Genomic DNA, 14,467 nt, shown 5'->3' with positions numbered 1-14,467 from the left:
TCTAATACCAGTATATGATTGGCTGGAGATTGGGAGGGGAAGGGTTCTTATTTTTTTTTTACTAACGCAATTGTGCTATTTCCGCCATCCTGTATTTTTAATACTGTGCTGATTGATGGCGATATGGAGTGGGACACGTCTACCCACTGATAAGTATGATGAACTCACTGTGCCAGAATTCTCAGTGTAAACAAAATGGGCCAAGTAATGCATACATATGTAATTTAGGCGTGTCTGAACATACTTTCTTTGAATGTGATCAATATGCAGAATTTAGACAGGAAGTGGAGATAACACCTGACACTGTGTATGGCATAGTTCATAATGCAGAAAGTGGATCTGCATATGCTCTAGTGGATAGTATATGTAAGACTAAACAATGAGCGTCGTTCCGAAAGTAATGCCTCCTATTTTTTTGTATTGACTTCGTATGTCCGCACCAGATGGTGTAGTGCTAATGCTTGTACCTTCCTCTTTCATTTTCCGGTCGTTCCGTTGTTCTGCTGCGGTAGTTGACGCCAGCAGAGGAGTGTTCCAAAATGGAATCTGATATGGACGCATGTATAAAGCAGCGATGTGTGACTGAATTCCTCACGGCTGAACAAACTGCACCAATTAAAATCCATCGATGCTTGCCACAGGTGTATGGAGACGATACAATAGACGTGAGCAATGTGAGGCGATGGGTACGGCATTTTCAAGGTGGTGAAAAGGATGTGCATGACAAGCCACGTCCCTGTCTGGAGTGGTGTTATGGTTGGGAGTTCCTTGCAGAGTGGGGGAGTGACCACGTACGTAAAAAAACAGTATTCCATTTGAGTTCGTAGATGTATCATGGCACTGCACTGAACAGATATTTGAATGTTGTGCAGGGGAGTTGAATTTAGTGAAACCAAACTTCTAATTTTTATTGTTTATAGGTCCTCTAACTCTGACTTTAGAGCATTTCTGTTCAAACTAGAGAGGGTTCTTGATTCACTTTGTAGGAAGTACCAGGAATCAGGTATATATGTTGACTTCAATATTAATTTTGTATGTGATTATGCAAGAAAAAGGATGTTGGTAGATCTCCAAAATTCATATGATCTGACGCAGACTACGTTTTTTTCAACTAGGATGCAGGGGAATAGTAGCACAACCACAGACAATATTTTTATTCATTCTTCATTACTAGATGGGGAATGTGTTAGTAAATGGTGGAGGGCCTTTCAGACCATAGTGGACAAATTTGTACTCGAACAAATGTCACATATAAATACAAACTATGTAGGAAAATTAATCCAGTGGCAATAGAGTTTTTTAAACCTCATCAAGGAACAGGATATTTTTGTGCCGATAACGTAGATTACAAATATAATTCTTTCCTTAACACATTTCTCATGATCTTGGAGAGTTACTTTCCATCAGAACGTTCTAAGCGGGGTATTGGCAGTAAAAGGCAGCCTGCGTGGCTGAATAGTGGGATAAGGATATCATGTAGAACAAAGCGGGAATTATATTAAAATGTTATAAGTTGTCACAATCAAGCTACAGTAGCCCATTACAGACAGCATTGTAAGGTGCTTAAAAATGTTATTAGGAAGGCAAAGAGAATGTGTACGCAAATAGAATAGCTAATTCACAGGATAAAATTAAAAGCACGTGGTCAGCTGTAAAGGAAGTGTCTGGTCAGGAGCACAAAGTCGACCATATAACATCAGTTCGTAGTAAAACTATTTCTGTTATTGATAAGGCAGATATATGTAAAGTATTTAATAATCCCTTTCTGAGCATTGCTTGTGAACTAAATAAAAATTTAGTTTCTACGGGGAATTATATAAGTCCCTTGGCAAATGCCTTTCCGAGATTGATGTCTGAAATAATCCTCTGTGATATAGACAAGTGGGAGATTGAGTCAATAATTAAGTCACAGAAGACTAAGAACGTTCATGGATATGATGGAGTGCCTAGCAGAATATTAAAGTACTGTGCTGCACATGTTAGCCCTGTATTTAGCCATATTTGTAATTTTTCCTTTAGGAATCGTCAGTTTCCTGAACGATTAAAGTACTCAGTAGTAAAGCCGCTTTATACAAAGGTAGTAAGGGATAATTTAGACCGACTTTTATGCCACCAGTGTTTGCTAAAGTTATTGAAAAGGCAATGTATGTAAGGCTAGTTGATAATTTTATATCATGCGGTTTGCTATCAAATGTACAGTTAGGCTTTAGAAGTCGTTTGACAACTGAAAATGCTATATTCTCTTTTCTCTATGACGTACTGGATGGGTTAAACAAAATATTTCGAGCCCTAGGCATATTTTTTGATTTAACTAAGGCATTCGAGTGTGTTGATCACAAGATAATGCTACAGAAGTTGGACCACTACGGAATATCAGGAGTAGCTCACAACTGGTTCACATTTTACTTAAACAACAGACAGCAAAACGTCATTATTCAATGTTGAGAATGACTGTGATGTGGGGTTTGAGTGGGGTACGCTCAAATGGGGAGTGCCCCAGGGATCAGTGTTGGGGTCAGTCCTGTTCCATATTTATATGATTGATATGCCCTCTGGTGTTACAGATAACTCTAAAATATTTCTGTTTGCTGATGCCACTAGCTCGGTAGTAAAGGATATTGTGTGCAACATTGGCTTGGTTTCAAGTAGTGCAGTACATGACATAAATTCATGGCTTGTAGCCGCACAGGATTAGCCGAGCGGTCTCAGGCGCTGCAGTCATGGACTGTGCGGCTGGTCCCGCCGGAGGTTCGAGTCCTCCCTCGGGGATGGGTGTGTGTGTTTGTCCTTAGGATAATTTAGGTTGAGTAGTGTGTAAACTTAGGGACTGATGACCTCAGCAGTTAAATCCCATAAGATTCCACACACATTTGAACATTTTTTCATGGCTTGTAGAAAATAAACTAACGCTAAATCACAGTAAGACTCAGTTTTTACAGTTTCTAAAGCACAATTCAACAAAATCCGACGTTTTAATTTCACAGAATGGGCATATGATTAGTGAAACTGAACAGTTCAAATTTCTAGATGTTGAGATAGATAGTAAGCTGTCGTGGAAAGACCATGTTCAGGATCTTGTTCAAAGATCGAACGTTATCTGAAATAAGTGATCGTTCGACACGAAAATTAGTCTACTTTGCTTATTTTCATTCGCTTATGTCAGACGGTATTATATTTTGGGGTAACCCTTCTGATTCTGAAAGGATATTTTTGGCTCAGAAACGGGCGGTTCGGGCAATAAGTGGTGTAAGTTCGCGAACCTCTCGTTGACCCCTGTTCACTAGTTTGGGTATTTCGACAATGGCTTCTCAATATATATATTCTTTACTGTCGTTTATTGTTAACAATATCAGCTTATTCCCAAAAACAAGCAGCTTTCACTCAGTTAATACTCGGCACATATCCAAACTGCATTTGGATCGGACTTCCTTAACTCATGTGCAGAAATGTGTGTAGCATACTGCTGCATCCATTTTCAATAAGCTGGCGCAAGAATTAAAAAATCTGAGGAGTAATCCACGCGCTTTCAAATCGAAACTGAATAGTTTCGTAACTGCTTCTACTCTGTTGACGAGTTCATTGAAAAATGAAGCTGATTCTTTTGTTATATTGTTGCTTGCGTTTACTGAAACATATGGCTTGACTTTTTTTGGGTCCATAAACATTTTATTTTCATCTATTGTTAATTTTATGTTGTAATTTCATGTACTGACACGTTCCATGAGATTTGCTCCTCAGTTTGGTCCTACGGAACTTGACGTGTAAATAAAATAAAAATGCTCATGTCAGGACCACAATGCACAGCCAGATTGGAGTCATTTTTGCTTTCAACGGTGGCAGCTCTCTGTTGTAAGATCCAAACCCTGTGTTCCCTCAAAACAGAGATTTAATGAAGTACTGTCTCTACTGTAAAGTACATGCACAGTAAGTAAAATTCGTTATCAGCTGTTGTTCCTGGTGTTGCTTTCCCCAAGCCCAGAAGTCTGTGTGTGTGTGTGTGTGTGTGTGTGTGTGTTTGTAACACAGAAAAGTTTGGATGGCTTTCTGGAATTGCAGGTATATACGTAAAATAGGACAGAGTAGGAGTCCAGTTTAAGCTGTTTACCTCCATGTTACTTTTATTTTAAGTGCAACTTTTTGCTGCACAATTTATACACGTAGTGAGACAAGTTACATGACGAGCTCGTTTCGGCATTTCGCCATTATCACTTACCTGTTGTGTTGGTATAACAGGTACAATAATATTTATCGTTCTGTCTGTTTCTAAATATGGTACATTATACTTACGTCTTAGCTGGTACAACATGGTCCATATCGTATATTGGAGAGTAAATGTTGGTGGTCTTTCTGTTATGATATGATCATGTTATTTATTACTTGTTATTTTCGTGATTTTGTGAAGTTATTTTTAACAGCTTGTTTGATAGTTCCTTATGTGACTTGTACCACTACGAGTAAATAAATAAGGCAGCAAAAAACTTGTACTTAGAATAAAATATGTCGTTCTTCGATCTCGAGAAACATTTACAGGAACCTCAGTCCAAACTATAATGACGGAATTAGAATATGTTACGTCACGAAACACCGGTCCGAAATTTATCAACTTCGTCTGCAGACACATTGGTGTCGATCTGCCCACCAAAAGCAGAAGTGCGTCTCGTCACTGAACACCACAGAATGGCACTCAGTGCCTCATTGACTGTTGCTCTGCACCATGCAAGATTGAGTTGGCTGTGGTCTTGTGTCAGTGGTAGAGGACACATGGGAAATTCCGATCGCAACCCAGCCTTCATCAATCTGTGCCTGGCTGGATTCTGATGATGCTGTGTCGGCAGCCTCTACACGGATTGCAGTTGCTGACATTCGTCAGTAGAGCAGTCTCACCATCTTCACATTCTGAGACGACCTGTCCAAACTCCTCACGTCACACCATTTGCCACATTACACTTCGTCACCAATCATTCTGCAGCCATTCCACGACAGCCAACTGTCTGTTCGATTGGCTAGTATGGTGTTACCACATCCCACACGCCAATATTTGACATTTCTCACACTCTCAGAGATGTTGTGCATGTCTTCCGGGCATTCTGTGTTCCGATCTCCACTTGAAAAGTTCCAATAATTTTAGACACACCGAAAAACCCTAGTATGTTCACACCATTCTTCATCTAAAGGAATGGATTTTTCTGTACTGAAAATAAGGTCAGATTAGTAGGCGATTTTAATCAACGTATCCCTCAAGTCCAGAAATACTGGGTATCAGATCTGTAGCGTTTGGTGTAAGACTTCCACGGTCCACGGTCTAACACTTCCCACTTCCGCCGGCGTACACCTAGTCTGAGACGCTGCGACTGTATAGACAAGTGCACTCACAGTTGACCAGCTCCAGCAGATCCCGCTCAGTGACGCTGGCGCCCGGCTGCAGCACGACGTACGCTCTGGGGCGTTCCTGGTCCAGCTGGTGGGGCACGCCCACCACCGCCGCCTCCTTCACGGCTGGGTGGGTCAGCAGAATGCCCTCCAGCTCAGACGGCGCGACCTGCGTGACACAAACCACACGTCCATGCACGCTATTCCCCACGTACTATAGTTATTTGTATGTTGTGAGGTAAGGCCAGGGATACGACAGCAAGAAAGGGAGCTTCTAGAGTATGCCACAGAGATAGCGAGGATTGCAATGATATTTCTTTCTTTTGGTACATTGGCACATGTTGACGTATAATTTATGTCGCATAAACTCGAGCACGGCAAAAACACAATTAATATAGATTCTTAAGGTTATGGGTTGGTCATAAGTTTGAAATCACACGTTTAAAACCAAGCTGTATGATATAATAGAGAGGGTAGACCTGTGAGGCTATTTTAACAACAATATGTCAGTTTTGGAAGCAGCCATCTGGAATGCAACTGGTGATTTCGAAACGGAATAGGGGTCATGTGACTGTCAGAAAGAGAATTACACGAGATAAACAGGCTGTCTTTCAGTTGAGCAAAGGTATGTTCATTCTCGAGTTATCACTGATGTTTTTTTCCTTATCGGTGACGTAAATTCAATCAGCGTTTACACAAACCGAATGCATCGATATAGCTCTCATATCAGATTAGGGGAACACCCGTTTACACAAACCGAATGCATCGATATAGCTCTCATATCAGATTAGGGGAACACCCATGTTATCGCTAAAGATATCAATCAGCACCACAGAGCCAGACCACAGTGATGTAGTGGAATTCGTAACGCAACAACTCTACATTTTGCTATTTATTTCATGCTTTTGACCTCAAATTTTTTCGGTACTGATTATGTTTTGTACACCTTGTGTGTCAAACCAACGGTTAAATGTTGATACTTATCTAAAATGTGCATGATAATTTTCTTTATCGAATCAATTTTGAAAATCAATTTGTTTACGATATTAATATATTCAATTATATATGTAAGTAACTGATCTCCTCCTCATGGTATGATGCAACGAATTTCAGAAGGTGGCCTACAGACACAAAAGCAGGGAATGTACTGCATCTCTTAGCCTGTTGTCTTTTTCTTGCACTGGGGTGCAACATGAAAGGAGGCTGGCAGTCAGTTGAAGCCACACAGTAGTGTGCACAACGAGCAGTTATTTCAGTGCACTAAATGATGTAGCGCAACATTGGACGGAGATGTCGAAATGGTATGTGTCCAGCTGTCTCAGTTACTAATCGCCTAGGATTTTTTAAGGCTAAGCACAACAAATTCAGCACGCAATGAAGAAATACTTGCATGGCGAGCTGTAGCTACGCCACTGATACGAGATGTGTCCTGCAGGGTGCTAATTGCTCACTGTTTACATGTCTGTGCTTCTGTTAAAAGATAAGGACTGCTTTTAGTTACATTAAAGTTATTGGTATTAATATTTTCTGGTTACATTGTTAACTGGAGTGTACTTCTATGCACTTCCGACGTTTGTGCAGTAAGTTAAATGTTACGTAACAGAAGTGTTAATCCAATGCTATCAGCAAATAATAAAAGTGGTTAGTGATTAGTTAGTTAGTATCTTATAGCAAATCGCTGTTACTTTGATAATGAACGGTAACAAAAAAGCCACTGTACAAAACAAGTAAAGCTTTTAGTTAACAATACGAGGGGTGTTTGAAAAGTCCGCGCAAAGTCCGAGAGATGGCACCACCGGCATGTATCGAGGTCATGTTTATTTAGTAGCATCTTTCGAAAGAACGCAAACCAAGTTTCAACCGTATTGGTCTATTTCTTTGTATTTGGCATTCGTGTGAATCTCGGAAGTCGAGTGATTGTCAAAAAATGGACGAAAAAGAATTTCGTGTGGTGATTAAACATTATGAAAGGCAAAACGCCTCAGGAGACCAAAGAGAAGCTTGATAAACATTACGGTGACTCTGCACCTCCGATTAGAACAGTTTATAAATGGTTTCAAAATTTTCGGAGTGGCCGTATGGACGCCCTGTGGAGGTTACGACTCCAGAAATCGTTGATAAAATCCATGATATGGCGACAGATGACAGAAGAGTTACGGTCCGTGGGATTACTAGTGCTGTGGGAATCTCGAATGAACGGGTACATAATGTTTTGCGTAAGAATTTGGACATGTGAGAGCTATCCACAAGATGGGTTCCACGATTGCTGACGCTTGACCAAAAACGGAATCATGTGAAGTGTTGCAAGGATGGTTTTTAGCTGTACAGGAAGAACCCGCAGGACTTTAAGCGTAGTTTCGTCACTGTGGAGACCAAACAACAATCTAAACAATGGGTTACCAAGGGAGAATCTGCATCAAGAAAGGCGAAGACCATTCCTTCGGCCAGAAAGGTTATAGCGACTGTCTTTTGGGATTCGAAATGGATAATCCTCATAGACTATCTGGAGAATGGTAAAACTATTACAGGTGCATTTACTCATTGTTATTGGACCATTTTAAAACCGAGCTGCAAGAAAAACGCCACCGATTGGATCTCAAAAAAGTCCATTTCCATCACGACAATGTACCAGCACACACCTCAGCAGTTCTGATCGCAAAACTATTGGGAATATTCTCCAGACTTGTCTCCCTCGGTCTACTATTTGTTCCACAATTTGAAGAAATGGCTGGTGGGACAAAGATTTTATTCAGACGAAGAGGTGATTGCAGCAACTAATAGCTATTTTGCAGACTTGGAAAACTGCTATTATTCAGAAGGGTTCAACAAATTAGAACAGCGTTGGAGTGTATAAGTCTAAAAGGAGACTATGTCGAAAAATAAAAAATGGTTTACCCCGAACACGTACGTAGTTTTTTATTTTTGCACGGACTCTTCAAACGCCCCTCATACAAGGAAAAGATAGATTGCTATTTACCGGAAAGATGACACACTGAGTTGCCAACATCCACAACGAAAGGGCACACTTTAGCTTTCGGCCAAAGCCTTCTTTAGAAAAGGAAACACACATACGATGTGTGGACTAGGATGTTGTGAAGTTTGGGTGTACGATTGAACACAACCAAGCACACCTCATGCAGCTCAAGTTGGAACATAACTGTCATCTGCAATGGAAGCAGCAATCTGGAAGGGTCGGGGGATGGTAGGGTACAGGTGAAGGAAGAGAAGAGCAGACTGGTGGAGCGTGCAGGGACTAGACTGGCAACAGGCACAGCGTCGCGAGGCAGTGGGGCAGGGAGAAGGAGAAGAAGCGAGCGAGGAAGGAGAGGATTTGGGAATGGTAAAGACCGGCAGGTGCACTGGCGGAGGGTGGCACACAAAGAGGGTGAGAGACGAGAATAAGGAGAACGTGATAGAACAGAAGGGATCAAAACTGTTAGACGAAGGGTATAGGGGTAGTTGAAGCCGGAATAATTTCAGGAAGGAGAAATGTGTTGTAAGTATAACTCCCATCTGAGTATCTCATAAAAGGTGGTGGTGGAGGGTAGAATCCACATGACTTGGGTAATGAAGCAGCCATTGGAACAAAGCAGATTATGTGCAGCTGCATGTTGTGCTGCAGGGTGGTCTGCTTTGCTCCTGGCCACAGTTTAGCTGTAGCCGTTCATTCTGGTGGACAGCTGGTTCCACATCAGACCAATATAAAAAGTTCTGCAGTGATTGCAACAGAGCTGGTATATGACATTGCTGCTTTAAGTGGCCTGGCCTCTAACAGGATAGGATAAGTCTGTGACAGGACTGGAATTGGAAGTGTCTGGTGGGTGATCTGGGCAGGTCTTGGACCTGGGTCTTCCATAGGGATAAGTAAGATTCCAGTTGCAAGGAGTCAGAACTGGGAGTGGCATGGATATGGACTAGGATGTTGTGAAGTTTGGGTGGACGATTGAACAGCACATTAGGAGGCGTGGGAGGGATCTAGGGTAGGATGCCATCGCTTCAGGGCATGAAGATAAGTAATCAAAGCCCTGACGAAGAATACAGTTCAGTCGTTCCAGTCCGGGGTGATATTGGGTGACAAAGGGGCGCTTCCTTGTAGCTGGTTCTTGGGGGTGATGGTAGGATCAGGGGTGTGTGGAGAAACAGCATGGGAGATCTGTTTATGAACTAGGTCTTGGGGATACAGCCTGTATACGAAGGCCTGTTCCTGGGTGGCCAGGCTGTATGGGAAACATTTTTTGGTGTGGAAATGAAGACTCCTGTAGAAATACAGGTAATGTTGATTTTAATGTGGATAGAGATATAGATTAGAGAGGAAGAGGTGAACGTCCAGGAAAGTGACACTCTGAGTTGAGGAGGACTAGGTGAAGCAGATGGGAGAGAAAGTGTTGAGGTTGTGAAGCAACAAGGGTAGGGTGTCTTGTTCCTGAGTCCAGATCATAAAAATATCGTTAATTAACCTTGATCTGACTAGGGTTTTTGTGTTTTTGAAGGATAGGGAGGTCTCCTCTAGGTTGGCGTAGGAGAGTGGCAAGCAGGTGCCGATGGTTGTGCTGTGGATTTGTTTATATACCTGCTCTTCAAAAGAGAAGTAGTACGCAGCTTCCCCAAATTTCCTGTTGCCAGCCTAGTCCCTGGATGCTCCGCCAGATAGCGTACTTCTCAAACTATCTTTTCTTTATATTTTTGGTTTCCAACACAGAGTTTCCAATGTTTGAAAGCTTATACTTATTTACTGCAATGGTCGCTTTGCTTAAGATCATGATTAATTAACTACTGTGATTTTGCAATTTACAATTGCTCAAATTTCTCTTTCAATAATCTCACTAGTTTTTGTTATAAATAATATAAAAATTATGCTCGCTTTATACACTTTTCTTTCACAAAAATCTAACAGTAAATTTTGGGATATTCTGTTGATTTGACTAAAATTTCAAAGACAAATCTCGGGTTTGTCCCTAAAGGATTAGCAACCGAATACCTTAGCAAATACTGTTTCCAAATAAAAATGTCAGGAAGTAGCTCTGTACCGATTCTCGTCCCAGTGTCGAATACAAGCACTGTTGGGTGTCTAACTCATTTTCAAAATGACTAAGGTAAGGAGTGCACAGTGTGTGTAAAGTGGTTCAGAAATGACGCAACCCAGCATGTACTAGCCGGCAGCTGTGGCCGAGCGGTTCTAGGCGCTTCAGTCCGGAACCGCACTGGTGCTATGGTCGCGTCGCAGGTTCGAATCCTGCCTGGGGCATGGATGTGTGTGATGTTCTTAGGTTAGCTAGGTTTAAGTAGTTGTAAGTCTAGGGGACTGATGACCTCAGATGTTAAGTCCCCATTTGAGCCAGCATGTACTAAACGCTTACGATTGCCTTTACAGTATTTCAGTCAGGTTTAGCTTATGGTTAAATATTTTTCTCAATAAAAAATGTTTAAAAGTAACGCACTGTAGTGCAAAGCATCACTGCATTAAGCCAACCTGTGTTACGTGAGTGTGGTTACGTCAAGCGAGTGCAAAGTCGTGACACGACACTCGGCAGTTAGTTACGTTTAGCAATCAGTACAATTAAAGTTAAAACTAAATTAGAATAAAGCAACACAAATTGTCACAAAATTCCCTGTAACTGGCCCTGGTGAAAACGACCACGAATGATAACCACCATCAAGCATCTTTCAGTAAGAGTCCAGTGAACTGTGTGTTCAGTGCATTTCACAGGGATCTGCAGTTACACATATGCGAGGTTTGTCCAGAAAGTAAGTATCGATCGGTCTCGAAATGGACACCACAGTGAAAACGCGTTGAAGCTTTGCACAGAGGTGTTGGGTAATATCTCTAGTATGACCGTCGAGCGCATCAAGACGTTCTTTTCAGTTGTGAGCGCACTGCGAGCGAGTAAAGCTGCCTAGAACAACGGTGTCTCCCGCCAAATAGGAGTGCCGGCTGAGAGGCTTCGCCTTAATGAATGCAGCCCACCTGACACAACTGCCACGCACTTCCTTCTTCATGGCAACTCTCAGCTGCACGCTGCAGGGGCAGTGAAGACGCTCCTGCAGCCTTTTCGATGGGAAGTGTTCGATCACCCACAACACAGCCCTAATTGGCTCGTCCTGAGCATCATCTCTGTTCACATGAAACGCTGCGTACGAAGACAATACTTGGACGCAGGTGACGTGCATAAGACCAGTGTAGAGAATTATCGGAAAGCACAGGCGGCTGCCTTCTATGACGATGGTGTTGGAAAGTTGGTATAACGCTGCGACAAATGTCTAAGCTGGAGCGGCGACTATGTAGAGAAGTATCTGGAACGTGTAGCTAACTCTTGCAAATAAAATTTTTCTGATTTTCACTGTGGTTTCCATTTAGCGACAGATCGGAACTTACTTTCTGGACAACCCTCGTATATACCACCTGATCAGCAGTAGCTGGATACCTATCAACGGACATTTTTATGATGTGTGTGCCCTGCCAGGGACACTCTCAGTGAAGTGCATGAATGTCTGCAGAGGGGTGCTACCTCGGGTCCCGGTTGGAGCTTTAGGCAGCACAGACAGTCTCAGAGTGTTATTGCTAACAAAGCTACTTTATGACAGAGTGCATTGTCATGCTGGGGCAAACAGTCAGCATCTCCGAACTGTTCCTCGACTGTACACACTATGCAGTGCTGAAAAATGTATTCCTATCCTTCCGCATTTAGCGTTCTCTTAACTGCAGTAAGTGATCCGCATCCTAACTACTAAAATGATCTCCATTCCTCGTCACTACCTCCATTGCGTCTCGCTGTTGGCATTAGACGCGATGGCGGGTGACACTGTCCAGGCGTTCGCCAGACCAAAACCCTGCCAGTGCGTGGCCACACGGTATAGAGTGACTGATCATTCCATTGTCCGTTTTTTCTTTCTCGGCCACTGTCCAATGTCGTCACTCTTTACACTACCTCGAGCATCAGTATTGAGTAAAGAAATGTGTGGCTGATTTGCCACTGTGACTCATTCTTTTTCCTCCCTATTATCCAGCAAGGCTGCTGGTATAACTCTCGAGTGATTCCTTCCGGAGATTTAATGCCAATTTTTACAGCCAGTCTCCGCAGTTTCCACCGGTACACGAGGCCTGCCTTGTCTTGGCTTAGGTTTCGTTGCTGCTTCACATTTCACATCGCCGACTGTCGATCTGGGTAGCTTTACAAGGGTTGAAATGCCCCTGATAGGTTTGTTGTTGAAGTGACGCTCTGCTGTCTCTACCGACGACACGAGGATACGCACAACCCTTTACGCTGGCGGGTCGACCTCGCGTGACACCTAGTGGGCACTTCTGCATCACACAGGGCTGTCCGAATATTTTTGATCAGATAGTGTACCTGGATATCCGTTTCCCCGGAGATGTTTAGGTCACGATCCCCGCATTTAAACTGAGTGGATTTTTGTCTATGGGGAAACATAAATGCAGTTGTGCATGCGGTGAAGAAATTGCACACCTCGGGGGGGGGGGGGGGGGGTGGAGGGGGGGGGGGGAATTGCTGACGCTTGCAGATTCGTGTCAGTGAGGGATGTGCGAAGCGGATGACAGCAACCGTACGGTGTGTTGGACAACAAGGTCGACCGTCTAATGTTATCACAAGTATCTGTCTTGCTCTGCACAAAATGTGACTTAACCCGAGAATGAATTAAGCTATGAGATAACACGAGCGTTTTTCTCGTGTGATTCTCCATCCTTTGCGTCACATGACCCTCTTTCCATTTGAGTTGTATTCGAGATGGAAGCTTCCAAAGTTGCCGCTCTGCTGGTAACATCCGTCATAGGTTTTCCCTTCCCCGCACGTCATACCACTTCCTAAATTTCTGTCTGTCCACTCGTTTTTGTTTTACAACTGTAGTTCCACAGACATGTACCACCGTGTACCTATAATGCGAATTTTTTGTCCAAATCGATAAATTCGAATAGGATGCCCGCAGACAATTCTTTCTTTTTGTGTTTTGAAACAGTCTGAAATTTATTCAAAGTCCGTGAAGTTGCACAACGAATCGGCTCCTTCTATCTTAGCGTGGCATGCGTGGATTAATTTAAACGTAGCTCACTTGTCGTGGAATAACATACTTGATGAAATTCCAAAATCGCAGCCAAAGGCGAAGACATTGAGGGAATCAACAACACGATATTCTTCTATCGACGATTAGATGTGTGTTGGGTAGCTGATACTTCAGACATACCAAAACGAAGATGTTTCACACCGCTACTAAGATGTGACAGAAGGTAATGCAAGGTAGCTGTCATATTTTTCGAGCACAGAGACAAAAGAAAAAGTGAAAACAAATTTCACAAACACAGGAAATATAGCCAAAACATAATAACTGATAATAATTTTAATTGATTTCTATTAGTTTCTATCTGAAAATATCATGAGATCGAGAAAAATTATCGGCATAACATGGCATGACGGTTAGTTGACGTCAAAAGTATCTGCAGGACAAAGAGGTCTCCTGTATTAATCATTATGGTTTTAAAATATAGTTTTCTTTGTTGACATCAAATTGTGTATTCATACGTCACATTGTACAGCGAGAAAGTAACACTGGATAAATATCGGATAAACACTGTTCTCTCATTATCTGTCTACTTCTACATCTACATCACTGCTCTGCGGTTCGGAATTAAGCTATTGCCAGGGGCTTCACAGAACCACGTCCACACAAGTTCTCGATCGTTTCATCCTCGAATGGCATGTGGAGCAACGAATACCTAAATGTTTCCGTGAGAGCTGTAGTTTCTCTTATTGTCATCGCTACCTAAATAGGTGGGAGTCAGCAACATATTTTAGCATTCTTGGAACTTGAAAGACTTATACAGTAAATGAAATAGTAGTAAATCATCTACATCTACATGATTAATCTGCAATTCACATTTAAGTGCTTGGCAGAGGGTTCATCGAACCACAATCATACTATCTACCATTCCGCTCCCGAACAGCGCGCGGGAAAAACGAACACCTAAACCTTCCTGTTCGAGCTCTGATTTCTCATATATTATTTTGATGATCATTCCTACCTATGTAGGTTGGGCTCAACAAAGTATGTTCGCATTCGGAAGAGAAAGTTGGTGACTGAAATTCCG

At 42.4% G+C, this 14,467-nt stretch overlaps 1 protein-coding gene across 1 annotated transcript in view; it reads right to left on the bottom strand.

The window, feature by feature from the left end:
• LOC126412488 (uncharacterized) overlaps window positions 1–14,467 on the bottom strand; it is a 290,832-nt gene that overhangs the window by 12,968 nt on the left and 263,397 nt on the right. Inside the window, exon 7 of the mRNA XM_050082109.1 lies at window positions 5,374–5,539. Coding sequence (XP_049938066.1) covers window positions 5,374–5,539 — 166 coding nt within the window. The remainder of the gene's footprint in view (window positions 1–5,373; window positions 5,540–14,467) is intronic.

Source organism: Schistocerca serialis, chromosome 7, assembly GCF_023864345.2.
Source record: "Schistocerca serialis cubense isolate TAMUIC-IGC-003099 chromosome 7, iqSchSeri2.2, whole genome shotgun sequence".
NCBI lineage: Eukaryota > Metazoa > Arthropoda > Insecta > Orthoptera > Acrididae > Schistocerca > Schistocerca serialis.
Note: the sequence above shows the minus strand (reverse complement) of the source record. Positions and strands in the feature narration are given on the sequence as shown.